The sequence below is a fragment of the Nyctereutes procyonoides genome, unplaced genomic scaffold, assembly GCF_905146905.1.
Source record: "Nyctereutes procyonoides isolate TBG_1078 unplaced genomic scaffold, NYPRO_anot_genome, whole genome shotgun sequence".
NCBI classification, from domain to species: domain Eukaryota; kingdom Metazoa; phylum Chordata; class Mammalia; order Carnivora; family Canidae; genus Nyctereutes; species Nyctereutes procyonoides.
The window spans coordinates 18,187,881-18,212,900 of NW_026575128.1; the positions used below are offsets into that span (position 1 = coordinate 18,187,881).

Genomic DNA, 25,020 nt, shown 5'->3' on the forward strand with positions numbered 1-25,020 from the left:
AAGCACTGCGTTTGCAGAGGGAAAAAGGTGCCACATAGATTCCCAGGGTGATTACTGGGCTTTGCCACCAAATGGCTTTCCTTGCATCCTCTCTACCTGGCCCTCGGCCCCCGGCCCCTCCCCGCTCGGCCATCTGTCTCTCCGTGTGTGGACAGGGCCTGGACGGGAGCTGCAGCCTGGGGTGATGGGGGACGGGGAGCTGGATGGGAACTGCAGCCTCAGGGGCAAGGACAGGGTCTGGACCGGGCTGCAGCCTCGGAGGGGGTGGGGGCTGGACTGGGCATGGACTGGAGCTGCAGCCTGCGGGGGGCTGGACTGGCGGGGTGGGGTGCTGGATGGGAACTGTGGCCTCAGGGGCAGGGACAGGGCCTGGATGGGAGCTGCGGCCTCGGGGGCAGGGACAAGGGGCTCCACAAGAGGAGGCGGGGGTGGGGGGAGGCCGCCCCGCTGTCCTTCTCCATCAGCCACCTCCCGCCCCTCTCGGCCTTGCCCAGCCTGAAGCCAGAGGACAGAAACCTCTGCCGATGTGCAGCAGGTGGGAGGGACGCACCCAGATGCCCTGCGGCCTTCACCTGTGGGGGCCCTGCCTGGACCTGGGGGGTGGAGGGGTGACTGGGAGGGGCCAACTGCACAGACAGCAGCGGCAGGGCACAGGGCTTTGCGGGGCTACAGGCCCGAGACCTGAGGAGGAGCACACTGGGCGCCCGGGGCCCTGCCGGTGCTTCTGGGCCCCCTTGTGGCCTCCTCCAGCCTGCGGCCCTCGTGGCACCTTCAGCCCCAGTGCTCTCCCCTTCCTTCCACCACTCCCCTCCCTTCCCTGGGACCCAAGGGCCCCATGGAGCCCTCTCTCAGGCAGAGCTACAGAGCGGCTCCTACACCCAAAGGGCAGGATCCAGCGTTTTCCCAAGCTCTGCAGAAGCCGCGGGGCCGGGGACCCAAGCAGGGGCTGGGATGGGGAGACTGAGGCAGTGGGCCTGAGTCACTAAGGGAGGGACGTGGGCGGCGGGGAAGGCGAGGAAGAGCCATGCCAAGCACGGGAGGGCCCTGCACCCCACCCCCCGCCGCGTTGCGTGCTCTGCGGCAACACGATCAGGGTCCTAAGGGGATGAGGAAAATAAAAATAAAGAGATGGGGACAGGAGGGACACAGTGGATGACGTCCAAGCAGTGCCAGCTTTATTCAAGGTTCTACAGCATTATATAGCATAAGCAAAACAAAGATAAGGAAGTGTCCATTCTTAGCATATTTGTGAATCCCTCCAAGCTTTCCCTCTACCAGCATGTAAGACACACCCAAGGCGCAGAAGATTTAGGGTTCTGGTTAATAGATAAGCTTGTTGCTCCAGGTGTATATACCTCGAAGGAACATTGTATATGGTTAACAGACCAGCAAGGACAGCACAGACCCCTATTTAAGTTTATGGCCAGGCCAGAATAAATTGTATCTATTGTGTTATGTGGGCGATCACGTAGAATCGAGCTCTGAAAACCATTGCTCAAGCCCTTTCTCAAGCGTCAACCAACTATTCACCCTTTAGGCTCCCCCCACACCTTTTGAATGAATGAGGGATGCAAGTCTGGTTTGCGTCTGGTTTGGTTTAGTTACTCCAGCCAGTCCGTGGCCGCCCACACCCCCCACCGCGGGCTGGCCCGAAGGTGGGGGCCAGCAGAACCAGGAGATCAGCTGAGGGCGGCAGCCCCTCCCTGTCCCCACAGAGGGCAGCTCTCCCCCCACTCGGGGTGTACTCGCGGCCACACAGCTGCAAGAGAAGGTGCTTGTGGCTCACACAGCTGCAGGACACAGGGTGCTCACGGCCACACAGCTGCAGGAGAAGGTGCTCTTAACCCACACAACTGCAAGACAGAGGGTGCTCACAGCCCACAGCCGCAGGACGGAGCGTGCTCACGACCACACGGCTGCAGGACAGAGGGTGCTCACAGCCCACACAGCTGCAGGAGAAGGTGCTCACAGCCACACAGCTGCAGGAAGCAGGGTGCTCGTGGCCACACAGCTGCAGGACAGAGGGTGCTCGTGGCCACACAGCTGCAGGACCCACATGGCCACCACCTCAGCCCCACACGCCCTGGCACGTGTACACCTGAGCATCAGGTCCCCCTCCTCGGAAGGCGGCCTCGCCCACGGTGTTGTCTGTGTGGGCACCCGCCTTCCCCTCCATCGTGCACCACAGCACCCCTCTCGGGTTTTGTTCTAAGTGGTCTCCACGCCCAGCACGGGGCTCAAACTCACACCCCCTAGGGAGAAGGCGGCTCGCTGTGTGGACTGAGCCAGCCTCCTGTCAGTCAAGGCTGAGGCCGCTGAGTTCGTTGCCTTTTCCCCGTGTTTTGTTTGCCTTGGAGCCACTAGTCCCAGTGACTCCAGCTATGGTAGTTCTGTGCTCTCGCATGGCCCCTAAGCACCTGCCGCCCTGCACGTGGCCACCCGTCGCCCTCGCCAGCACCAGCGCGAGAACTCCCCATGCCACCGGATACCCCTGCCCCTTCTCATCCTGGCCCAGCTCCTTGAAAAAACGCTGGGTCCTATGAGTGAGTCAAGGACACATCCCTTCCTCCCTCCGCTCACCGTGTGGGCCCCGGACCACACTGCGTCAGTCCTCAGCTCAGTTTCATTGAGCAATGCGTGTAATTGTCTGTGGAGACTCCATAAAGCAATCCAGCAAATGACCCTGTAATATTCCCCCCACAGTACTCTTATCGGTGACCACAGGGTGCCTTCTTGGTTCTTACTTCTTGTGCTCCCGAGAGCCCGAGAGTCGGCCTGCGACAGCCACAGAATATCCGAAGTCCTCTTGATGAGTATTGTGCACACTCGTTGAAAAGCTTCTCAGAGAACCACAAACATAGTCTAATTAAAGAGGTCTCCTGAGAGGAAATCCTCCGTCGGGCTGTTATCCTCCTGAGGGAGTCTTCGGATTGGGACCAACTATGAGCAACACAACCTCTCCAGTAACCGAGTGGGGCCTGGTCTCCTCGTTGTACTGAACCATCCAAAATGGAATAGAGGTACCCGCTAAGGAGGATCCTGCAGGAAGGTGATCACAGACGTCCTTGGACACTCAGCCAGCATTCTATACTTCCTTCTTAAGACCGTGATACTGGTGACATCTCTGAAACCCTGTGGCATTTCTCGAGGATCCGTGACTAATAAGGGAGTCTTGTAACACCCACGTGGCTCCCCTGTCCCCAGGACTTGGGGATACTATCACTATCTAGGACGATACCATCCTGTTGGAATTGGGGCCAGTGACTCTGCAGTCGCATTCTGTGAAGTACCGTGACACATCTGAGCCGAGCACAGGAGTGGGGCGGGGGGTGAGGGGAGTTGGGGAAAGGGCGTGATGCAGGCATACTCAGGCAAGGAATGGTGGTCAGTTCCTCTACAGTTTATTGTTACAGCAGAAGTTGTGGGACACAGGAGGGCACCCTCCACACACGACACAGTGTGGGCAGAGCCCCAAGGCAGCCCTTCCCACCCCTACGCCAAGCCCCAAGCAGCCCTGTCCCAGCTGAGCTCCCTCCCCCTCCCACTGTAGACACACACTGTCTACACAGCTACCAAAGTTAGTGCAGCCAATGGCCCCAGGCCCCTTCCTATTGCCCCAGCTCTGATCCTTCCCTCAGACTTGTTCACAGACCACCATTCCGACTTCCGTTTCACACACTGGATGTCTCTACCTCACCCTGAGGACCACTAACCCACCAGCAAGCCTTCTCTGACACACATTCATTTAGGCCCATACTCTTCAGAGATCTGAAGGGTTAATGAGAAGCTGTATCAGCTTTGGTGAATGGAGTCCCAGCCCCAAGTCCCCTCCCCTTGCAGTGGGGTAAGCAGGGAGAGTCTGGTGGGGGCACCATGGGACGACTACCACAACCTCTTATCCCTTATCTATGGACACCTAAATTAGGGAGAGGGGACACGTGCCCTCTCCACCTTAACACCAGAATGAAGGAGAGGGATAATTTAGGGGTCTGGGTCCCTAAGAGATATTAGGACATCTCTCCCAGGAGCTGAGGGGAATCACAGGTTAGAGGTCAAGGTTAGGGTAGCAATCAAAGATCAAGGTCATCTCCCCACATGATCTGCCCATCCTCCCTTACTCTGACCCAGTGCCCTACCACCTCCCAGGTTAGTGCAGGCGGAGGTGAGGGCTGGGTCCGGTGAGCAGGGCAACCGAGGGCCATTCAGCAGGAGACCTCCATGGTATGCCCCGGCGGCCCTGAAGGGAGAGTCCCAGACTCGCTGCCCTGCGACAGGGTGCGGGAGCGGGACCGGTTGCCATCAATGGACGCTGCACTGGTCAGCGAGGCCGTGCGCGATCGCGACAGGCGAGTCATGCAGGACGAGGCCACTGTGGAGGCAGAAGCAGAGCATGGGAGGTGGGAAGGAGAGCCTGGTGCCGGGATGGAACCGGGTCACGCATGGCAGGGCGATGGTTTCACAGCCAGGCTAAGTCCCAGAACTAGCCCTCGGTGCCCCACCCCCCTCCGCGACAGCCCCGGGCCCCCAGTACTCACTGTAGCCCATGCCTTGCAGGAAGTACTTGAAGGCCTCGGTCAGCTTGCCTGGCTGCAAAGGGGGACGAGGGGGGGCGGCGAGGGAGGTCAGAGCCCAGCTGGGGCCAGGCCGGGGCCGGGGCGGGCTGGGCAAGGGGTGCGCGGCAGCGGCGTGTGTACAGGGCTCGGCGCCAGCCGCAGCCACGTCCCGGAGAGCAGGGGTGCTCACCTGCGTCAGCTGGGGCTGACCTCCAGAGTCGGCCATCTGTGCGGGGGCGGGAGGGGGGGACCTCTGTTGAGAGGAAGAGCCACAGACCGAGACAAAAGGAGCCAGGCCAAGAGGTGGAAGGGTTCTCTTCCCCAGCTTCCCAGCCTCCCTGCAGGCCCTGTGAGCGAGCGAGCTCGCTCTTTCTCTCTTTCTTTCTTTCAAGATTTTATTTATTTGTTCATGAGAGACACAGAGACAGAGGCAGAGACACAGGCCGAGGGAGAAGCAGGCTTCTCACGGGGAGTCCCCAGGACCCCGGGACCATGACCTGAGCCGCAGGCAGACGCTCAACCCCTGAAACCACTGACCACCCAGGCGTCTTGAGAGTTTATTTTCTTTATCTACCCCACTTGAGGGCCTAGAGGCTGAATGTGGAGAGGACCCATGGCTCCGGACAGGGGGTCAGGAGTCAGGCAGGGCCTGGGGCAGGGTTACTGACCTTGAGAAAAGAGGTCTGGGTGGGGTCCAGCTTTGAGTTACACTCCACCTGGAGCAAGCAGGAGGCTGAATGAATGAGGTCATATGCCCCATGGCCTCTCCCATCCAAAGGACGTGGGGACCCAGGGACCCAGATCCTGGTTCCCTTCCTAGCAGCCCCGTACCCATTTCATTCTTACCAAGAATCAACCTCGTAGGCCCCACAGCTGCTCTCCCAATTCCACACCAAATCCTCCCAAGAGGCAAGCTACCCCTCTGACCACCACCCAAGGACTCCAACCCTCCCTCACCTCCCCCCTCAAAGTTCTCTACTGACCACTGCATCTTCATGGGGTGCTTGGTCTCCCACCACCAGCATCACAGGGCACCTAGAAGCATAGTGTCAGGGATAAGGGGGTGAGCCCCTGCCGTTCCCTCACCCGCCTCCCAGGAGAGCAGCTGGAAAATGTCTGGCCCCAAAGAGGCAAGAGTCTTCTGCACCCCACTGACCCTTCCCAGACGACCCAAAGGGGGAGGACCTAGAGGGTGTGGGATCTGCTCCACAGGGTGGGGTGGGAGATGACAAGACAATGCCCTGTTAAGAGATTCCCCGTCTTCTAAGGAACGTGAGCACCTAGGGAAGATCTGGGGAGAGGGGCAAAGCTCTCCCTCCTCACGTCTTACCTGAGGGTGACGGCACCGCCACGCTCCAGGTTCAGGTCTCGGCGACTAGGGAGGGGTTCAAAGGAGAGCAGGAACATTAGACAGGCAGCGCTATCCATGTGGATGGAAGCCACCCCCTCCCTGAGGAAGCTGTCTTCCTCCCCAAATCACAGTTGAATACTAACAGTTAAAAGTGGGAGCCACAGGGGAAGGTGGCTGGCAGGCCGCAAAGCCCTGCGGTCGCTTGTGCCCTAGGTGCCTGGCCAGAGGGCAGTGAAGGGGGCAAGGAGGGCAGCAGGACCAGAGGTGACCTCACTTCTGGGAATCCAAAACTCCAAGGGAAGTAAACAGCAGGAAGGGAGGACCTGGCCCGCAGCTGCCCCAGGGGCCCCGAAATCCTGCCCTGGGGGCACCATGGGGCCCGGCCTCCCTCTCAGGCCCTAGGCCTGCGCCGCCTCTGTCCCACACGAGCGCACCCCACTCACTTGTTGTAGCTGTTCCAGTACAGTTCAATGTTCTCCAGGTTGGGCGCATGCGTGATGATGTTTCTGTACTTCTGTATCAGCTCCGAGTTTCCAGACAGCTCCTCCTGAAGGAAAGAAAAGGGAGAAGCAGACAAATCAAGTTACCAGAGAAAAACAGTGAGCCTTCTTCCTGCCCCGGACCCCGTCCCCTCTAAGGAAGTCACCCCAGGCCTTCAAGCCCCTGCTGGTTCCCCTCTTACCGGCTCCCTCTTCCACAAGCACCCACCTGGCTGAAAAGATGTCCGAGGATCATCTCCGGAATGGAAGAGGTGAGACCTGTTAGCTATGAGGAAGGGCAGGTGGACAAGCTCAGGGCACGAGGAAGAGGAGGGAGCCAGACTCAACAGGGACACATCTTTTCTGCTCCACTCCCGCTCCCTCAAGTTCACAGGCCAACCAGCATGCTGGTGGAGCCTAACTGGACCCACACAACGGGGCCCCCACCCTAGACCTCAACACGCAGGTCCCTCCAAACCTTGTGGGCCGCCCAGTCCATCCAACCCTTGGCATTGGGATCAATGTTGATGAGAACAAGCCCCTCGACTGTATCCGGGTGGGTCAGCTGAGGAGGAGCAGAAAGTGGGGCGATCAGAGGCGGGGTGGGGCCGTACCCCCTTCCCGCTGAGCTCTGGCCGCTTACGCTCCCATGGGGTCCACACCCTTGTACCCAAGTCCTCCCCGTACACACACGGGCACACAGGAGTCTCCTAATCAGTCGGCCGTGAGCCTTAAACCTGCCTTCCCCCGTCTGGGTTTTTTTAAATTTCTTACAGCATAACGTGACAGGATGTAGGCTCCAGCTCCAACACCAACTCCAATTATTGTGGAGAAACTGGGAAAGAGAAATATATAGCCAACGGGCCCTGGTGTCCAAAACCTTTGGCCCTGCAAACCCCTCACCCTCCCTCCCAAGGTCACATGCACAAAGCCTGGACCGCACCCTCCCCTTGAGGGCTGCTAAAAGAGAGGGGCACCAAGGAGCTAACAGCTGACACTGGCAGCCAGTGCAGGACCCTGAACCGGACTTCAGCCCTTTATTGGGGAGCTAGTATCTTTTTTTTTTTTAAGATTGTATTTATTTATTTGAAAGAGAGAAAGCCAGAGACAGAACATGGGGGTGTGGGGGGGCGGGCAGAGAGAAGGAGGGAGAAGCAGAGAAGTCTCCTCCAGAGACTGGGCGCTCTGATCCCAGGACCCCGGGACCCCGACCTGAGCTGAAGGCAGCAGACGCTTAGCCTCCTGAGCCACCCATGTGCCCCAGGGAGCTGGTATCTTAAAAAGAAACACCCATCCAGCAACCAGACAGTGTTTTCCTACAGAGCTCTGTGTCCATTTTCAATTCTCCGGAGCTAGTTCAACTTGTTCTGTTTTAGTTCCTGGTTCCTTGTGAGGAACCGGGAAGAAAGGAGCTTGAAGCAGGATGGGGGGAAAAAAAGACACCACGTAGGCAAACAATAGGAAGAATGGGGAAACGGCCAACCACGTGGGGCTGCGCAGGGCCCGGGTGCCCAGGAAAAGCTGAGCCAGGGCCAGGCCCCAGGTGTCAGCACTGAGTGCACAGCCCCCAGGCTCCCCTGCTGCCCCTCCCGCCCCGGGCGGCCCCAGGTGTGCCCCAGGTGTGCGTCTGCAGGAGGGTGCTGGAAGGCAGAAGCGAGTCTATCTGGCTCCCTGGGACTGCGCCTCCTCTTCCTCTACCTTCCAGATCAGGACGCCCATCCTCCTGTCTCTATCAGTCCTCGTGTCTCTATCCGTCCTCCTGTCTCTATCTGTCCTCCTGTCTCTATCCGTCTTCCTGTCTCATCTGTCAGGACCACTCTGGGGATTCAAGTCCACTTCCAACCCCCCACTTCTTCTTAACAGTCAGGTGGAGACACAGAGGGGGGGATCTAGCTGGGCCAGAGACCACAGCTCGCCCAGAAACCCCGGGCCACACAGCAGTCCCGAGGGCCGCCTGTGCCAACCAGAGAGCTCTGCGTTGGGGGTTCCCCAGCCTCTCACTTCAGGTACTGCAGAATGCAAGGGATCATGTCCGCGAGCTGGTCCAGAGACGGGTACTGATACCTGCGGAAGAGAAGAACGTGAAGGGAAACGGCAGGCCGCCCCCGCCGCCCCAGCCTTTGGGGGTCGCCCTCTCCCAGAGTCTCCGCCGTCCTCCCTTCCCTCCTCCCCTGGTCCTCTCTTCCCCGCCCCTGTCCTGTGCCCTGAAGCCCGGTGAGGAGAGAAGGAGCTGATTCTCACCCCAAAGGGAACACGGGAGCCCCCTCTTCCATTCCAGGGGCATCCACATGAACCCGCACGAAGTTCTGAATGATTTCCTGCATGTCCCCGAACTGAAAGAGCGGCTGGAAGCAAGACTTATCTAAAGAGAATCCCCGCCGCCCCGACAGTAAAATCAGCCAGGGGACAGCATCCCCGCGTCAGAGCCCGCCCTCTTGGCCATAATCCGACCAGGACTGAATGCCTGCTGGACGCGCCACATGGCTCCCTTCCTGCCCGTACTGACCTGACCGAGCCCTTCCCTTGGGTCTTGACCCTTCCCACCAGCCTCTTCCAGAGGAGGAGCGGGAGGGGAAGCGCAGGTACTTACAGTTGAGTCCTACATCATGGTAGGTGAGTATCGCTGGGCGTTTGGGCTTGGGGGTCCCATAGACAGTAAAAGTGACAGAGCCATACGGTGTCTCCACAGAGTGAGTCTGCAGAAAAACAGGTCGTCATCAGGGGGCAGTTAGGCTGAGAAGAAAAAGAGGCAGGAGTAGGACACCCACAAAAGGCCCACAGAGTCGGGGAGTTGAGGTGGGGGGGCAAAGAGAGGAGGCCAGAGCAAAGAATTAGAAATAGGGCCGACAAGAATTTGGTTTGGGTAAATAAAATAACAGAAGATGATTCTGAGGGTGGAAAAGAATCATGAAGGAGGAGAGAGCACCAAGGAACCCTGAGGAGGAGAAAGGAAGCAAAGGGAGAAATGGGGACAGGAAGAGACTGGAATGCAAGGGAAGGAAGCAGAGAGTAGGGGCCCTCTCCTTACTGGGGGATAAGAGAACCCCTCCTCCCGCCCTGGGACAGCAGGGACCCCCCCCCCCCAAGCTGTTACCTGTCCCCGGTCCAGGAGGATTCGGGCAGCTAACTCAGCCTCCTGGAGAGACACACACACACACACACACACACACACACAAGAACAGATATGCACAGAGACACACAGCCGTGTAGTCACAGATGGAGAGACAGACACAGACAAAGACAGGTGGGCAAAAAGACCAAGACAAGAGACAGAAAGAGATGACAAAGAGACATGAAGAGGATGAAGGTTAGTGCAGTGATGGGGCACAGGCCTGGACTCCCGTGGCGGCGGCGCGGGGAGAGACGTGGGTCCAGGTGGAGAAACAGGGGTGTGGATTAGAATGAGATTATGGATTTGGGGCGACAGGAGGCGAGGGGATGACTGCAGGTCTGGAACTTGGGCCTGGAAGTTAGTCAGGGGGTCTCATAACCTTGGCCGTCTCGGGCGTCTGCCCTGGCAACAGCGGCTTCTCCTCTGTGATCTGCACCTCCTGCAGCTCTGCCATGGTGGCCTGGCAGGATGACGAAACACCAGGGTCGGGGAGGTGGCCTAACGCCCGCTTCCTCTCTCAGCCCAGGCCGGTGCAGGGGCCAGAGGGCCCCAGAGCCAAAAACTGGGCCGTGACCTCCCAGGGCCTCCCCAGCGCCCAGCCCCACATCCAGGCCCAGGCTGCTGGGACGGAGCGCTGGTGGCCGAGGACTCGGGACACCATGTCTCTTCAGAACAGCCATCCGCATCGCTGCCCCTCAATGCCCACACCTCTGGACTCCCCTCTGCCCTGGAAGGAAACCCTGGGGTGGGACAGGAGCAGCTGATTTCCCAGGCTATATTTAGGGGCCACCCCTGCCCCCCCCCAATGAGGTAGGGATGCAACTGACGGCTAGTGACCGGGTACTCCAACGACACTGAGGGATGGACTAGTGAGAGTTCATAACTAACTGTGACCTTCAACTAAGCCTCAAAGTCAGCAGCTCCAAGGGAAAGGGGCTAAAAAGGATCCGAGAACCCTGACCAAGGGGGGGGAGGGGGAGACAAAAAAAGGGCAAGGGGCACCTGTGCCCAAGTGACCCAGGCCTTCCCTTCCTCCCCACTGTCCCTCCCGACCCTGTGGATAAACTAGCGCAGGCTCAACCTCAGTGGGGCCACCGAGGAGTGAGGAGCCGGACACCTGTGCAGTGGCCTGGGGGTGGGGTCACTTACTGGGCTCCTATTGGCTGCGCGGCGGGGTCAGGGGTCAGTGTGCTCTCTCCGCGCCCTGGGGTCTGAGAAAACAAGGCAACGAGGTGAATGACATGGCCACGGACGCCGGGTCCTGTCTGGACAGAGAGCCTCGGCCAAGATCTGGACTAACCAACCACCTGTGACACGAGCACCCCAGGTCACTAACCCTCCCTGGTCTCTACGCCCTGGTCTAATGAGCGCGTCTTCTCCGGGCTTCACCCCAATCGCTGCGGGTGGGGGCCTGGGGGCCCGCGGAGAGCGGGTATGGGGGGGCTGGGGGGCGGGGGCGCGGATATGTCTCCTGGAACCGCGGCTGCAGCCCGGGCTCTGCCGCTAAGGCCCTGACCTTGGCCAACTCGCTACTTCCTCGGCCTCAGTTTCCTATCTGCAAACTGGAAGTGGGGGCCGGGGGTGGGGGGTGGGGGGGTGCTCAGGGTTTTGACGGCGCTCAAGTGGGCCCGGGCAGCTGCAGCTGAGCGGGGCTGTTTCCCATGTAAACGTTTAGAAACAGAAGGCAGCGAGCCTCGCGCCTCCGCGTGTGTCCGCCACGCGGGCTCGGTGGGTCCCGCGGCTGGAGAAGCGGAGCGGGGCGGCCTCCCCGAGGACCCGCAGGGGCCGAGCGCCCGGGCAGGGCCGCGCAGCACGGAGCGGACCGCAGGGCCCAGCCCCCCGCACCCGACCCGCCCGGTCCACGCCGTCCGCGCGCGTGGGGACCGACCCCCAGGCGGCCGGCGCGCAGCCGGCACCCGGCCCAAGCCCCGCACGCCCCCCGCGCCTCCGCCTTTGTGCGCGCAGCCCGCGCCCCTCCTTGCGCCCCCCGCGCTCAGCCCCGAGGGACCCCGACCCACCCCCGTCCCCGGGCCCGCGCCCCTCCGTGCGCCCCCCGCACCCAACCCCGAGGGACCCCGACCCCCCCCCCGCCCGGCGCCCGCCCCCCGGGCCCGCGCCCCTCGCCCGCCCCTCCCCCGACCTGCTGCCGCCGCGGCCGCTTCCACCTTCACTTGCCTTTGACTGTGCGGCCCGCCCGGCGAGGGCTCCCCGCGGACCCGCCCCGCCCCCCCTCCCCCCCCCCGGCTCCCCGCAGCCCCGCCCGCCCCGGCGAGCACGCCCCCCTCGCCCGGCCCCGGCCATCGCCGCTCCGGGCGGGGCTGCTCCAGCGAGGCCGACCGCGGGGAGCCTCCGCGCCCCGCGCCCCCCGCCCCCCTGCACCGGGCGGCCGTGGGCTGCGGGGACCCTCCGTCCCGCGGGGATCCCCGCGCCCGCCCTCGGCCCCGCCCCCCGTGACCGGGAACTGCCTATCGCACCGCGGTTCCTCCCTTCGCCCCCAGACTCCGGAGCGGGCCGGGCGGGGGGTGGCCCCGGGGCGCTGACACCCCATCTCCACTCGCCGGGAGAGCGGGCGCCGCGGGGTGAGGCCGCGGGATGGGGGGGACGGCCGCCGCGGAGGCGGGGGTCTCGGCGGGAGGGGCAGGTGCGCCGGGGGCGGGGCGGGGGTCGCGAGGAGCGGGGTTCCCGCCCCGGGGTGCCCGGGGGCCGGTACCTCCTCGCCGCTGCGTCCGACGCCTGCTCTCGGCGGCTCCGGGAGAAGTTGGAAAACAAGGCGGGGAGGGGGGGCGGGGAATGCGGGGGGCCGCTATAAATAGAGGAGCTCGCAGGAGGGGGGAGGATGGCCGACGGGGACTCCCGGGTCAAGGCCCCAAGGGGGGGCGGGGAGGGGCCAGGGACCCCCAGGGGTTTCGACTCGAGGGTAAACAGGCGCGGGGGCGGAGTCAAGCCTGCGGGGGCGGCGCGGGGCTCAGGCAGGACGTGGTGTCCCGGGCTGGAACCCAGGAGACCCTGTGGCCTGGGTGCTCACCCCTCCTGGTCCCCGGAGCAGGAGCGGGAGACCGGCGCGGCCGGCGGTGCTCCCCTGGGACTGCTGAGTCCTCTGAGGCCTGCAGTGGGTTTGCGGGCCTTCCCGCCCCCCCAGCCGAGCTGCACCCTCCCTGTGCCCGAGAGGAAGGCCACCGGGAACGGGGTGCTTAGGCGGCCCAGGGGTGCCCAAGCCTCTCAGGCACAAGGAAGGCAGATGGAGTTTCTCCCCACCTGCACCCTCCCAGCGCCCCCTCCCCACAAGGGTCCCCACTCCGGGTTCCTTCAGCCTGGTTCCTGAGTTACCATTTCGGGGGCTGGGCGGCAGGCCAGTTGGAAACAATGGCCAATGGAACTGGAGCTGCCAACCGCAACACCAGCACAGACTGCCCCCCCAAGACCCCCAAACTGCCCTCCTGTCTCCTGCCTGGGAACCACCCCACCACCACCCCCCTCACCACCCACAACCCCCTCCCATCCAAGGAACATCAATGCCCCTTTCATCCCCACTTGGCAGGGTCTGTTGGAAAGAAGGAGGGCCAAGAGGGAGGAGGTGACCCAGAGCAGGAGAACTGGTCAGGATCAAGCCCAGCTTTCGTCACATCTAAAGGACCCCCAAACCTCCTCGCAATTCGGAGCACCAGAGTTTTCCTCTGTTCCCTTCCCCCACTCCCTTCATAACAGTTTCCCTCAGAAACAGGCCCAGAAGCTGGGCACCCTGGCAGCTGGCCTAGTCCCCTCTTCCCTCTGGATGCCAGTTTAACACTCTCCTGGACGGGGAAAGGCTGTTGGCATTAGGACCACACAGATAAAGCTGGGCAGGACAGGCAGAGCTGTCCCCAGCCCTCCTGGAGCTGGGGAAGAAAGCCCGCCCCAAGCAAGAGCTTCCTCCTGCCTGCCTGCCCCCATCTCTGATGTGTCTAAAGTACTCTTACTCAGAGTGGGGGAGGGCAGGACCTGGAGGTTCCAGCATCTAAATTCGTCTCTGGGTCAGGATGACTCAGGGGGAACCTGATAAGGGGCCTAAGCAGGGGCGTGTGGCAGAGGGAGGTGGGGAATTTCCACTGGGATCTGTTTGCTTCAGGGACAGGGGTCTCAGCGATCCGAAGGCTGAAAGGAGGCAGAGGCTTTAAGGTAGGGTTCTTCTCTGGCGGGCCAGGGGCCAGCGCAGCCCAGCTGTAAGTGACCCAACCAGGGCCATCCCTCTCTAACTTCCTTCCCTTGGGTCAGAAGCAGCTTCAAACTATGAATTTGATGAAGCAACAGTTTTAAGCACTTACTGTGTGCAAGCAGCTGTGTACATGCAATCCAAAGAAGTGTGAGGGATGGTCATGCCCTCTCTAGAAGCTTATGATGGAGTGGGTGGGAGAAGTGATAAATATAGAAAAAGTTAAGAAAAATAATGCTCGAATCAGATTAATTGTTTAGGCAGCAATTCCTACAGCAATCATTTCCCACTCTTCTCAAGTAGGAGATCAGAGATTTCCACTCCCGCTTGATGGTTTTAGAATCCTCTGATGGAGACCAACCATGAGTTCAGCAATACTTTGAAATGAAATAAGTTTATAGAGAATTCTTCTTTTTTAAGATTTTAAGTATGATCTCTACACCCAGTGTGGGGCTCGATCTTACATTCCAAGATCAAGAGCCACGTACTCTCCTGACCGAGCCCAATAGGCATGACCGTGTGTATAGAAGAATTCTGATAATCATGATACCTATGTATATAATAATAACCTGCATTAGCAAGGCATATTATTTATTCAGTTGATGATCAATAATCTGCCTACATGGAGATTCCAGGGGCCCGTGCAGTAATTCAGAAATCCTCTCCCCAGCAGACCACAGCCCACAGAGTAGGAACCATTGTCTTGGTATAATTCAGAAGAGGAAAGGGGTTTTGTTCCCATGATGTACCAGTCTGTGAGGAGTACAACTACAGAGTATTTGAGTGAGAGAGAGGGGCATTCTATCCACGGAGAATGAGAGCATGAGGGAAAGTTTGAGGGCAGAAATATGTTATTTTGGAAAATTGAATATTAGTTACTATGTGCAAGGTACTTCCTGTATATTTTCCTGCAATACTATTGTTGTCCTCCCAGTACAGGTGAGGAACTCAATGAAGCTCAGTGATTTCTGAAACAGAAGCTTTAGTGATCTGCCCAAGGTCAACCAACTAGTGCTGTAAAATACTAATCTAGGACGCAAATCCCCACCCAGATTCATTCCACTCCAAGGCTATGCTCTTTCCCCTATGAGGTAACCTATCAAGCCATTATGGCCCCAGATGAAAAATAATACTGATGACAGGTGGGTGTTGTTTGGTCAGTGGGGACCTCTTGTGAAAGTCATTGAATGACAGGCAAAAGGCCTTGGCACTGAAGATCCTTGCAGTGTTCCTGAACGGGATTAATGGATAAAAAATAGTTTTGTGAAAATTAATGATGGGTGGGTGATAAAGATAGATTAATGCGGGGTGGGGGGAAGCATTCCATTTAGAAAAGAGATTCTTTCTTCCTTTCTTTCAGGGTCGGGAAGAGGCACAGAGAGAGAGAATCTTGAGCTACGGCAGCCTCCATCCCACAACCCTGAGACCAGGACCTGACATCAAGAGTCGGACACTTAACCTACTGAGCCACCTGGTCACCCCTAGAAGAGAGATCCTTTAGAAGCCAGAGAAACCCACTAGCTGCAAGATGACGAGGGCTTGACTAAGCATGAGAGCAATCGGAATGGAAAGAGAGGGTTTGTTGTACAAGGAAGTGACAGGAAGGGAAGGGAAGGGAAGTCATCAATCTGGTTGCTTAGAGTCCCTGAAGTTCATCCATCTATATGGCTTCTGGCCAGAGAAAAAGCCTAAGAGACATGCTGAGGAACATCCCTGATCTGCACAGAAACTTATCTGGAAGATCTTCAGAGTCTGACACTCACCCACCCTGGCTTTGTTCACCTCGACCCACCCAGATAGGTTATACTCCAAGGCCTGTGCTCTTGCCGTGTTGAGCCCAACATTGGAAGCCATTTAAAGATCTGAGGTTGGTGGCCAAAGCCACTGGGATTCTCCATCTTTTTTTTTTTTTTAGTTTTTTTTTTTTAATTTATTTATGATAGTCACAGAGAGAGAGGGAGGGAGGGAGGCAGAGACACAGGCAGAGGGAGAAGCAGGCTCCATGCACCAGGAGCCTGACGTGGGATTCGATCCCAGGTCTCCAGGATTGCGCCCTGGGCCAAAGGCAGGTACTAAACTGCTGCGCCACCCAGGGATCCCAGGATTCTCCATCTTGATCACTGCCTTGGGCTTGAGACTAAAAAGGAGGACACTGTGGGGCTGATGCCAACCTGTTTTCATTAACCCCTTCCCTGGGCTCCTCTCAGCTTTGTGGGCAGAGCATAAGCCAATGTGACCAGGACCCGGAGACCAGGTCAGGCTAGGCTGGAATGACGAGGGAGTTTGATCAGCTGGAGGGATCAGAAGGTTGGCAACTTGCTCAGCGTAGCATGCAAAGTGGGGAAATGAAAGGACCCCTCTCCCAAGACTAGGGCCATAGCCGGGCCTGGAGGAGATGTCAAGTAAGCACTGCTGAGGTCATAGAAGCTTCTGTCTCCTCCCCCGTTTCCCCATTGTCACACGTGTCCCTAGTGTGACACACATCCCTAGTGCTCCCACATACCTGCACACACTTAATAAAGGGAGACTGGGAAGGGTCAGACACCATCCGGGTACTCTCAGGTGCACAAGAGTGGGGGGGGTGCGGTGGGGAGTGGGTGGCAGTGGTGATTACTCAGCAGGTAGGATCTACGCCAGGACACCTGGTGCCGGGAGCAGTAGGTGGGATGGGAGTGAGGGGGAGAAGGAAAGAGAGGAACGGGGAGGAGGGGCTTAGTTCCTATTGTTGACTCTGATTTTATCTTGATCCTCATCTTGGTTACTCTGCAGTCCTCCCCTCCCCTCCTCTCTCACCCCCGAGTCTCCCCCACTGCTGTCCTCCCCCACCTCCAGTTGATCATGGCATCAGAAGCAGGGAAAACGTTCCAGCGGTTTGCTGTCTTCGGAGAATCCTCGAGCAGCGGCACTGAAATGAACAACAAAAACTTCTCCAAGCTCTGCAGGGACTGTGGCATCATGGACGGCAAGACAGTCACCTCCACTGATGTGGACATCGTATTCAGCAAAGTCAAGTAAGGGACCAGAGAGGAGGTAGGGGTGGTGAGTAGACCGAGCAAGGCAGTGGGCTATGGAAGAGTTCATGTGGCGAGCATGCATAATGGGTCCACTGGGCACCTGCTGGGCCCATGGCCCTGTGCTAGTCCCTGTCCCCAGGACACTCAGTGTCAAAAGGGGTGGACCTTGGAAGGGGAAGAGTTCATGTTCCAGAGCTCCTGGGTTTCTCTATCCGACTGACCAGGGCCAAGAATGCCCGAACCATCACATTTCAGCAGTTCCAGGAGGCGATGAAAGAACTGAGCCAGAAGCGATTCAAGGACAAGAAGCCAGATGAAGCTCTGGAGAACATTTATAAGCTAATGGAGGGCAAGGATCCGGCTACCACTGGTGTTACCGTGAGTGGCAGTCTTCATCCCTCACCCTTGACCCTACTTCCCCAAAGTCCCTGCTGCTCCTGTCTCCCTTCCCACCATCCTTGTCCCTACCCTCTGCCCCTAGTAATGCCCGAGGGAGATGAGGCCAAAAGCCTCCAGTGCCCCGTTGGTATTGGAGCAGAATTGGGAGATCATCTGGTAATTTCAGGGATGAGGAGCTTGTTGCCCAGAGAGGAGTCCACATCTACCTTAATGGTAAAACTGAGACTAGTTCCCAAGTGTCCGGACGGCAGTGGGGGAACCCTGAGCGCAGAGGACTCGGTCCCTGCTCCTCATTCCTCTTCCTGCTCTCCTATAAGGTGCAACCTCTGACCGCCTGCCTCTCACCCACCATCTCTTCCCTATTTGTCCCCTCTCTATTTTAAGTTCCTTCTAGTCTAGGTTTCAAATCGGCCTCTCCCAGGAGGAGGAACCTTGCGTACTGGGGTTGAAGTCCTCTCTGGCTGCAGCCTGGTCAAAATAACTCCCTTGGAAGCAGAAAAATCCACACACACCCCATTCATTCCCACACACCAGACTCCCATGAGTTCCCACCCGTGAGTACATGCTACACCTGGCCCCTAACAAAAGCAGCCCCATGCCCGCGCCTGCCGAGTACTAGCAGAGTCAAAGACCAGCTTTAGAGAAGGGCTGTGACAGTGAAGGGGAAGAGAGAGGGATCAGACCCTCCCATCCTCTGGCTTGCAGAAAGCAACAACAGTGGGGGCGGTGAGCCGGCTGACGGACACCAGCAAGTACACAGGCAGCCACAAGGAGCGCTTCGACGAGAGTGGCAAGGGCAAAGGCATCGCAGGCCGGGAAGAGGCAACCGACAACTCAGGCTATGTGAGTGGCTACAAGGGTGCTGGCACCTATGATAAGAAGAACAGCAAATAAGGAGTAACCCCAACAGCTAGGGTCAATAAGCCCTCAACCTGGCCTCTTAAATTCCAGGGAACCTAGGGAACAATAAACATCGGTGGGTGCAGCAGCCAACGAGCTCTGTCTTCCATCAGGATGAGGGATAGACAGGCCCACTGGTGCAGAGAGAGGCAAGAGAAGGCCCCAGGAGTCAGGCTTTCCAGCTCTGCACCCTTTCTCTACTTAGCCTCAGGCCTCCCAGGCAGAAGTTAGCGTTCCCTTCAACAACTGCTTCTGAGAACGGAGCTGAGGAATACATTTGGGGGTGAGAGAGAAACCAGATGTGGAGGCAAAGGTACTTGCTCCTCGCATTCATAGGTTACTGGTATCCACCGTCCTTATCTCCCGGAGAGGAATAGTAATTCCTGACCTGACGTCATCTGACCCGGACACCACCAGCTAGGCCCTTCCTTGCCCCTCTGCCTTCCTCATCTGTTGTAGTCCGGGCTTTGTTGGAGAACTGGAAGCCAGCTAGAATGGGCCAAGGACTTAGCTTGACTCCTGTTATGAGTTTGTGCTCGAGCTGGGGGAAGAGAGAATCCGTTTTTAACACCTAGTCTGGAACTGAGTTTTACACCCCCACCATCCCATGGTGGTACACGTGGAACAGGAGATCCCACTGACAGCTAAGCGTAGCCCAGGAAGACGGCCGGAGGTGCGTGGTCTCCAGGACTCCGAGAGTAGGAGTGCTGGCGGACACGCTGAGGGAAAAGGAGTGAAATCAGAACTGATTCAGGATGTGTTTTTATATTTTTGTTTTGAAATGACTATAGAGTCACAGGAAGATGCAAAAAGTAGTACAGAGACGTCCCACCTACCCTTCACCCCAGTTTCATCCAGTGGTTATAATCTTAACATAATTCAGATGTGGTTTTAAAACCTTCCATGACTACAACCCAGGTCACTTCCCCCCTGTCCTGTCAGCAGCAGATCTTGGAGTTTGGGTCGGGGGAAGAGGGGGTGTAATGAGGAGCTTTGGGAAGGAAAGGGATACAGTAGTAATCTTGGGGGCAACAGGTCAGAGAAGGTAAGTTGAGAGTCCAGTGAGCCACAGTAAGAAGGATGGAAGGAAAAAAGATCAGAGAAAGGAAGCCAGGGCGACAACAGAAGTTCCACCCTGGGCTCTGCGGTAGGAGGAGGGGAAAAAAAAGAACAGGTGATATGGAGAGAAGATCGGTGATTTCATAGAGAGGAGCAGACTGGGAACTGGGTGGTTCTGGAGCAGTGAGGCTAGATTGAGTCTAAGGGTCTCAGGGAGGTCCCTCTAGCTCCCGGGGCTTGAATGGGTGAGTGGAGAGTCCTAAGGGAGCTGGGGAAGGCTGAGAGGAGGAGGGCAGTGGGATGGGGAGTTAAGACATGTTGCTGGGTGCCTGTTGCCATGGTATGAGCCGAGGCTCCGGGCCTCCATCCAGGATTCAGGTTCTGGCCCAGCGGATGGACAGTCACTGCCAACTGGACACAGTCAGCTTCTTGGGTGGGTAAGATTGTCTGTGGGAGAGGGGGATGTTGGGGGAAGAAAGGAGGTAAACAAGTTGGAAAGAGCCTGCAAGGCAGGATGACTTTGCATGGTGACTGAAGCTCTGGCCCTTTGTCCTGTCCTCCTGGTGTCTCTCTCTCTCTCTCTCTCTCTCTCTCTCTCTCTCTCTGTAGGGGGAGGTTTGGGCGTGTGGGGGGCGGGGATAGGCGATGTGTGAGGGCGGTAGAAGGCGGTTCAGAATGAAAGCCTCCCTGTCCTAGTAGAGGCCAATGATACCTATCGGTTCAGCATCACGCTTTCCAGAACAGAGCAGATAGAGCCTTTGGTTGGTTAGGGTGTCGTTGTAGTTGCAGCTCGTGGGCGGCTGTTGAGAGGCCAGAGAGCAGATGGTGACAGGGAAGGAGTCCTCTGTGAGCGTACAGTATTCATTGTAATTCTCGCAGAAGCTGTCGCTGTACCTGCAGAACTTCTGGATCTCTCTCCAGGGGGCATGCACCATATAATGGGTTTGGGGGCAAAACCAGCTCTGCTTTTTGCCCCGCACGTAGCCCATGAGACCGTTACAATAGCCCTGGAAGCCCTCTGGGTAGTTAACCCTGGGATACTCGATGTGTAACATGCGGAATTTCTTGGTGGCAATCTGCACCCTGATGTCCACAACCAGAGTTGGCCCTAGAAGGAGCTGGAGAAACAGGAGCCGGGCCACAGCGTGTGCCATTCCTCCTGCTGGTAGGGTTGGGATGGTTCAGGCAGAGGCGCGCCCCAAGTGGCTCCCTGCCCCTGCCCGGGCCCCGCAGTGCTCCCCCAGCCTTGCCAGGTGCCCCCATACCCTAAGAGCTGGGCGTACTTCAGAGCTCATCTGAGCCAAGTCCTCATGTCCCAGAGAGAGGAGACACTTGCCCAGGTTCACCCAGCTGGCCGGCCACCTCAACCACCCCCCGACTCCTTCGGTCCACCTTGGGGTCCCAGCGTCACGCGCTGTGAGCTGTAGCACTTACCGCACAGAAGGTCTAGCTGACCCCTGGGTGAGCGACTCTTCCCGATGATCCCTGCCTTCGGTCAACCTCTCAGGGGGAGAATGCAAAGGGGACGGAAGGAACAGGCTGCGCTCCGATTCTCCGACGCCGGAGAAGGATCAGGAGCTGGAGGACCAGCGGGGCGGGAGCAGGAATCCTTCTTGCCTCAGTTCTTCAGACTGAAGCCAGCCCCAAGGGGAGAGGGGCCGGAGGGCTCTCTGGACACAGGCCAGTCTAGGAGGAGGGAGCATCCCTGAGTCTGAGGAGCCCCTGTACTTGGGGGTGGACGTGGGAGGACAGACACGCTGCTGTCTGGCCTCCTCCTTTCGGCTGTCCCAGAACACTTGGTTCCGGCTCCTTGCCAGAGGCCCTAAGCTCCCGGACTCCCTTTGATGTTCCCTCTGCTCCGTAGGCAACGCTCCCCAGGAGGGCGAGCAGGAAAAGCACTGTCATGTTTCTGAGGAACGAAGTGCTGCTTAGTCCTGACCCTTAGAGAACAGAGGGCCTGCCACCCGGCCCCTCACCTGGCCCTGGCGGGAATCCGAGAGCTCAGGTGGCCCCAGGCCCCATCATCACCTCCACCCTGGCTCCAGGGCCCCGGCACACCATGGGCCAACTCCCTCCCCGCAGCCTGGGGGCTCCTGAGGCTGAGGCCCCAGCCCACCGGGGTGGGGGGAACCCCAAGTGTGGGCCCTGAACCCAGAGGAGCGGAGTCCAACTGTGGTTTGTCATGTTGGGCAAAGGCCGGATCTTAACTCTCTTGGTCAACCCCTGCTGCTCGGTTAGAGCAGAAGAGCCAGCTCCCGGCCTTGCCACGGCCTCCTCCCACGGCCTCCTCCCATGGTCTCCTCCCACGGGCCTCCCCACCGGACCTCCCCACCGGACCTCCCCACTGGGCCTCCCCACAGCTGTGGCGCCCTGGAAGGGAGCCCCCATCCTTGCCCTGGAGAGCGGGCCGGGGGTCAGGACACAGGCCCTCGGGTGTTCCCAGGCCCCGCGCAGCCGGGGGTGATGAGAGTCCTGGAGGCATTGCGCTGAGCTGCTCATGCCGAGCCCCCTAGGCGCGCTCTTCCCATGGGCCTGCAGTCCAGAACCGGCTCCCCCTGCCTGCTCCTCCGCCTGCGTTGTCTCCCATCTCCTCAGTTACCTGGGCAAGGCATCCGTCCCCCGAGCCCCGCCTGGGGGGCAGAGGCTGCTGGGGCTTAGAGCAGGCCCTCCGAGGAAACCAGACGGGCCCCCCAGGGCCCCTGCCCCATGGTCTGGAGGCCGTGCCACCACCCGGCTCAGTCCGCCAAGACCCCACGGGCGCCAGTCCCCTCGTCTGTGGATGGGGGACCCCGGCCGCCCCGGGGCAGTACCGGCCTCCCGCCCAGTGCCTGGCACACACGAGCCCTCGGGACGACAGCCCTGTTGCTCCCCCGGCTCGGCTCTCTGCCCCCCAGGACAACTCTGGGCCTCGCAGGACAGAAGGCCCTCGCCCTGACCCCGGCCCGTCCCCCGTGCCACCCCTGGCCCCGCTCTCACCCGTCACCCCCACGCAGCTAGCTCACGCGAACACTCAGCCCACGGAGGCTGCTTGCACGACACTCCGGGGAGTGTGCAGCGCCAGGCAAGGTGAAGCCACACGCCGGTGGCTCGTCCACATCCTGCAGGCCGTGTCTATGCCGAGTGGGGCCAGGCGGGGTGGGCCCGAGCTTGGCTGACCCAAGTCTCGGTTTTGAGGAAACCTGCTCCTGTCCCCCTGGCAGGGCGCTTTGGCCTCCCTGCTTGCACAAAGCTGCAGCTTCCCTGAGAAGAGGAGGCACTTTCGGGACTCCTGAGCTTCCTGTCCCTTCACTCGCTGCCTTTGGCCACCAACCACCTCCGCGCAGTTAGGGAGCGGACAGCACGTCGTAGAGGAAGCGTTCAGGGCCTGGTATCAGGTGACCTCCCAAATTTCCGCTTCCTCATCTATAAAATGGGATTAATGCCTTCCTTGCCTCATGAGGCTGCAAGAAAAAGGCGAGATGATCAGCGTGGACGTGGCTTTCCACTGTCACACGGCGCATAACCAGCATGAAGCTGGATACGATCTCCCAGGTTCTGCACCAACTCGCTCTTCTCCCCAACCCAACATCGGCAAAGCTGCTCTTATTCCCCAGATGATCCAAGTGACCCCCCAGCCCCGCTCTGCCCGCATGGAGCCCCCCTGACACCTAAAGTTCATCTTCATGAAGCTCTCTATGATTGGCCATGCCCTGTGTCTCATAACCTTATTTTTTTTTAATTTTTTTAAAGCTGTCCAGTACCATCTGGAAAGCACTCTGACGAATGGTGGGGGCAATGTAAAGGTAAATAAAAGAGCTTGAGCCTAGACTACAGGTGTGATTCGTCAGGGAAAGACACACACAGAAGCACGTTACCAAAACCTGAGCAGAGGACCAGGAAGGCTGCTGAGTGTGCCACCGGCCTGGGGTTCTGCACTGCAATTCTAGTGGCTCGGTCTTTAAAATCCTATCTCCAAGGTACTGATCCGTAGCATTGCTTCTTCCGTGCTGACCCCCTTGTCATGGTTCTGTCTACTCTCGAAACCTGAGATTTTTTTGGAATTTGTTGCCTCATTACACTGGGCTTTACACACATGAGAATTACCCTAGGGATGAAGAAACTAAGTTGGAGAGAGAGAGAGGAGTTTGGTCAAGGTCATATGTCTAATTTAGAAGTTCTCAGTGGGAGCGGGGTAAGGGGCGCAGTGGGAGGCCATTTGGTCATGTCTGGGGACAGTTTTTGGTTGTCGCGAGTGGGAGGTGCCACTGGCATCTGGTGGGTAGAGGCCAGGGATGCCGTTAAACATCAGACATTGCACAAGACAGCTCCCACAACAGAAAATTATCTAGAGCAAATGTAAATAGTGCTGAGGTTGAGAAACCCTGGTCTGGGGCACCTGGCTGGCTCAGTCAGAGGAGCATGCGACTCTTGATCTCAGGGTCTTGAGTTCAAGACCCACAATGGGTGCAGAGATTACTGAAAAATAAATACACTTAAAAAAAATAAACAAACCCTGCTCTCAGGAGTGAATCAGACTTCCTAACAAGGGCAGAACTACTTATGCCTTATATATTAAAAAGGGTTGGCGGGCAGCCCCGGTGGTGCAGCGGTTTAGCGCCGCCTGCAGCCTAGGGCGTGATCTGGAGACCCTGGATCGAGTCCCACGTCAGGCTCTCTGCATGGAGCCTGCTTCTCCCTCTGCCTGTGTCTCTGCCTCTCTCTCTATCTGCATCTCTATAAATAAATAAATAAATAAATAAATAAATAAATAAATAAATATTGGCAAATCTCCAGAACTTAGAAGTATTTTTGTCAAATTTTGCTTTTAGTAATGCTAGTTTTTCTACCAGCAAAAGGAGCACTGATAGTTTACCACTGAAACAACTTTGAGTTGTTTTTCCTCCAAAGGTGACCCTCTGCCCGTAGTCCTCCACACATGCTCTCCCCCGCCCCGCCCCAGGGGTAAGCATTTCTAGAACAACTGGCTAGAGTGGCAGGTGCAAGGGTGATTCCCTATAAGGGGAACCCCAAGATTTTGCCCAGAGAGAGCTTACCATAGCCTCAGTGGTGTCACTTTTTGCCCCGTCCAACCCAAATCGATCCAATAAGCACATCATGCCACATCAGGACAGTTCCTGAGTTGTCCTTGAACCCAAAGGATTGCTTCACGCCTCTCAACCCTCTTGTCATGACTTCACCTCAACCCCAGGGTTGAAGTCCAGGAGATGCATTGTCGGTTCCCTCGCCTGGGAACCGCTGCTGCAGGTTGCCAATGGCCCCACCTGGGACTGGGATCTTCAGGGGCAGACTAAAGCCCTCCTGACCCAGAAATTAAACCAGTTAAGAGTCATTTATATGCAAGGCACTAAGCTATACCCGTAGGAAGTACGAAAGAAGTTTATTAGATGGTCCCGGTCTTCTGAGGATCGATAGTCTGAATTGGAGGAAAATGATAAATACAAATGAGGAAATAACCAACATTTCAAGGCAGAAAATTCTATGTCTTGAAGACACTGACTGTAGGAATTTAGAGGTGGAAAAGATCCCTCTGAATTGGGAGGACCAGAGCAAATTTTGTTTGTTTTTTTTGTTTTGTTTTGTTGCAAATTTTCTTTGTGAGGGGCGGGTCGTTCTGGGACGTTGGGGTGGATCTCAACGAATAGTTGAATAGAGATAAAGAGGATTATGACAGGTATGTTTAGGAAAATAGAGAAAACCAGCTTGGCTGGAATTGAGGCACTCGGTGCAAGAAGAGTCAGAGACAAAGTTCAAGAGACAGGTTTGCCAAATTGGGCAGGCTCTGGATATCAAGCTAAGGAATCTGAATTTTATTTTTTACTTTTTAAAAGATTTTATTTCTTCATGAGAGACACAGAGAGAGGCAGAGGCACAGGCAGAGGGAGAAGCAGGCTCCATGCAGGGAGCCCGATGTGGAACTCGATCCCAGGACCCCGGGGTCACACCCTGGGCCCGAGGCAGATGCTC

The 25,020-nt window shown here is 57.9% G+C and overlaps 3 protein-coding genes across 8 annotated transcripts; 1 reads left to right on the forward strand and 2 right to left on the reverse strand.

Moving 5' to 3' along the window:
- Positions 1–1,153: 1,153 nt before the first annotated feature.
- NDRG2 (NDRG family member 2) lies at positions 1,154–12,327 on the reverse strand. 3 transcript variants are annotated; one of them, XM_055341514.1, is made up of 17 exons: positions 12,206–12,327; positions 10,645–10,706; positions 9,875–9,955; positions 9,478–9,519; positions 8,974–9,079; positions 8,625–8,745; positions 8,385–8,447; positions 7,158–7,218; positions 6,862–6,948; positions 6,613–6,669; positions 6,348–6,451; positions 5,884–5,928; positions 5,537–5,588; positions 5,222–5,269; positions 4,744–4,779; positions 4,536–4,587; positions 1,154–4,369 (listed from the first exon to the last, which is right to left on the reverse strand). In XM_055341514.1, the coding sequence occupies exons 3-17, from the start codon at positions 9,947–9,949 to the stop codon at positions 4,203–4,205; spliced, it is 1,116 nt and encodes a 371-aa protein (XP_055197489.1). In that variant the 5' UTR covers positions 9,950–9,955; positions 10,645–10,706; positions 12,206–12,327; the 3' UTR covers positions 1,154–4,202. The 3 variants fall into 3 exon arrangements, with proteins under 3 accessions (XP_055197489.1, XP_055197490.1, XP_055197491.1); XM_055341515.1 differs by lacking the exon at positions 12,206–12,327 and adding an exon at positions 11,636–11,677; XM_055341516.1 differs by lacking the exon at positions 9,478–9,519 and having other exon boundaries at positions 12,206–12,326.
- TPPP2 (tubulin polymerization promoting protein family member 2) lies at positions 10,722–17,994 on the forward strand. Of its 2 annotated transcripts, XM_055341519.1 has the most exons (5): positions 10,722–10,822; positions 15,045–15,551; positions 16,454–16,695; positions 16,923–17,076; positions 17,803–17,994. In XM_055341519.1, the coding sequence occupies exons 3-5, from the start codon at positions 16,523–16,525 to the stop codon at positions 17,989–17,991; spliced, it is 516 nt and encodes a 171-aa protein (XP_055197494.1). In that variant the 5' UTR covers positions 10,722–10,822; positions 15,045–15,551; positions 16,454–16,522; the 3' UTR covers positions 17,992–17,994. The 2 variants fall into 2 exon arrangements, with proteins under 2 accessions (XP_055197494.1, XP_055197493.1); XM_055341518.1 differs by lacking the exons at positions 10,722–10,822; positions 15,045–15,551 and adding an exon at positions 16,233–16,246 and having other exon boundaries at positions 16,923–17,883.
- A 1,753-nt stretch (positions 17,995–19,747) lies between these two features.
- RNASE13 (ribonuclease A family member 13 (inactive)) lies at positions 19,748–24,175 on the reverse strand. Of its 3 annotated transcripts, none has more exons than XM_055341521.1 (2): positions 24,090–24,175; positions 19,748–20,742 (listed from the first exon to the last, which is right to left on the reverse strand). In XM_055341521.1, the coding sequence occupies exon 2, from the start codon at positions 20,208–20,210 to the stop codon at positions 19,749–19,751; it is 462 nt and encodes a 153-aa protein (XP_055197496.1). In that variant the 5' UTR covers positions 20,211–20,742; positions 24,090–24,175; the 3' UTR covers position 19,748. The 3 variants fall into 3 exon arrangements, with proteins under 3 accessions (XP_055197496.1, XP_055197495.1, XP_055197497.1); XM_055341520.1 differs by lacking the exon at positions 24,090–24,175 and adding an exon at positions 22,911–23,769; XM_055341522.1 differs by lacking the exon at positions 24,090–24,175 and having other exon boundaries at positions 19,748–20,218; positions 20,491–22,901.
- Between the last annotated feature and the right edge of the window lie 845 nt (positions 24,176–25,020).

What these genes read in the sequence shown, in the direction of transcription:
- NDRG2 (XM_055341514.1), bottom strand. Translation starts at nt 9,949, where the DNA reads ATGGCAGAGCTGCAGGAGGTGCAGATCACAGAGGAGAAGCCGCTGTTG. An exon ending in ACATCCTGTCACGTTATGCT is followed by an intron (nt 6,949 to 7,157) that starts GTAAGAAATTTA and finishes GCTCCTCCTCAG; the next exon opens with CTGACCCACCCGGATACAGT. An exon ending in GTCAGCCCCAGCTGACGCAG is followed by an intron (nt 4,588 to 4,743) that starts GTGAGCACCCCT and finishes CCCCCTTTGCAG; the next exon opens with CCAGGCAAGCTGACCGAGGC.
- TPPP2 (XM_055341518.1), top strand. Translation starts at nt 16,523, where the DNA reads ATGGCATCAGAAGCAGGGAAAACGTTCCAGCGGTTTGCTGTCTTCGGA. An exon ending in ATCGTATTCAGCAAAGTCAA is followed by an intron (nt 16,696 to 16,922) that starts GTAAGGGACCAG and finishes CCGACTGACCAG; the next exon opens with GGCCAAGAATGCCCGAACCA.
- RNASE13 (XM_055341521.1), bottom strand. Translation starts at nt 20,210, where the DNA reads ATGGCACACGCTGTGGCCCGGCTCCTGTTTCTCCAGCTCCTTCTAGGG.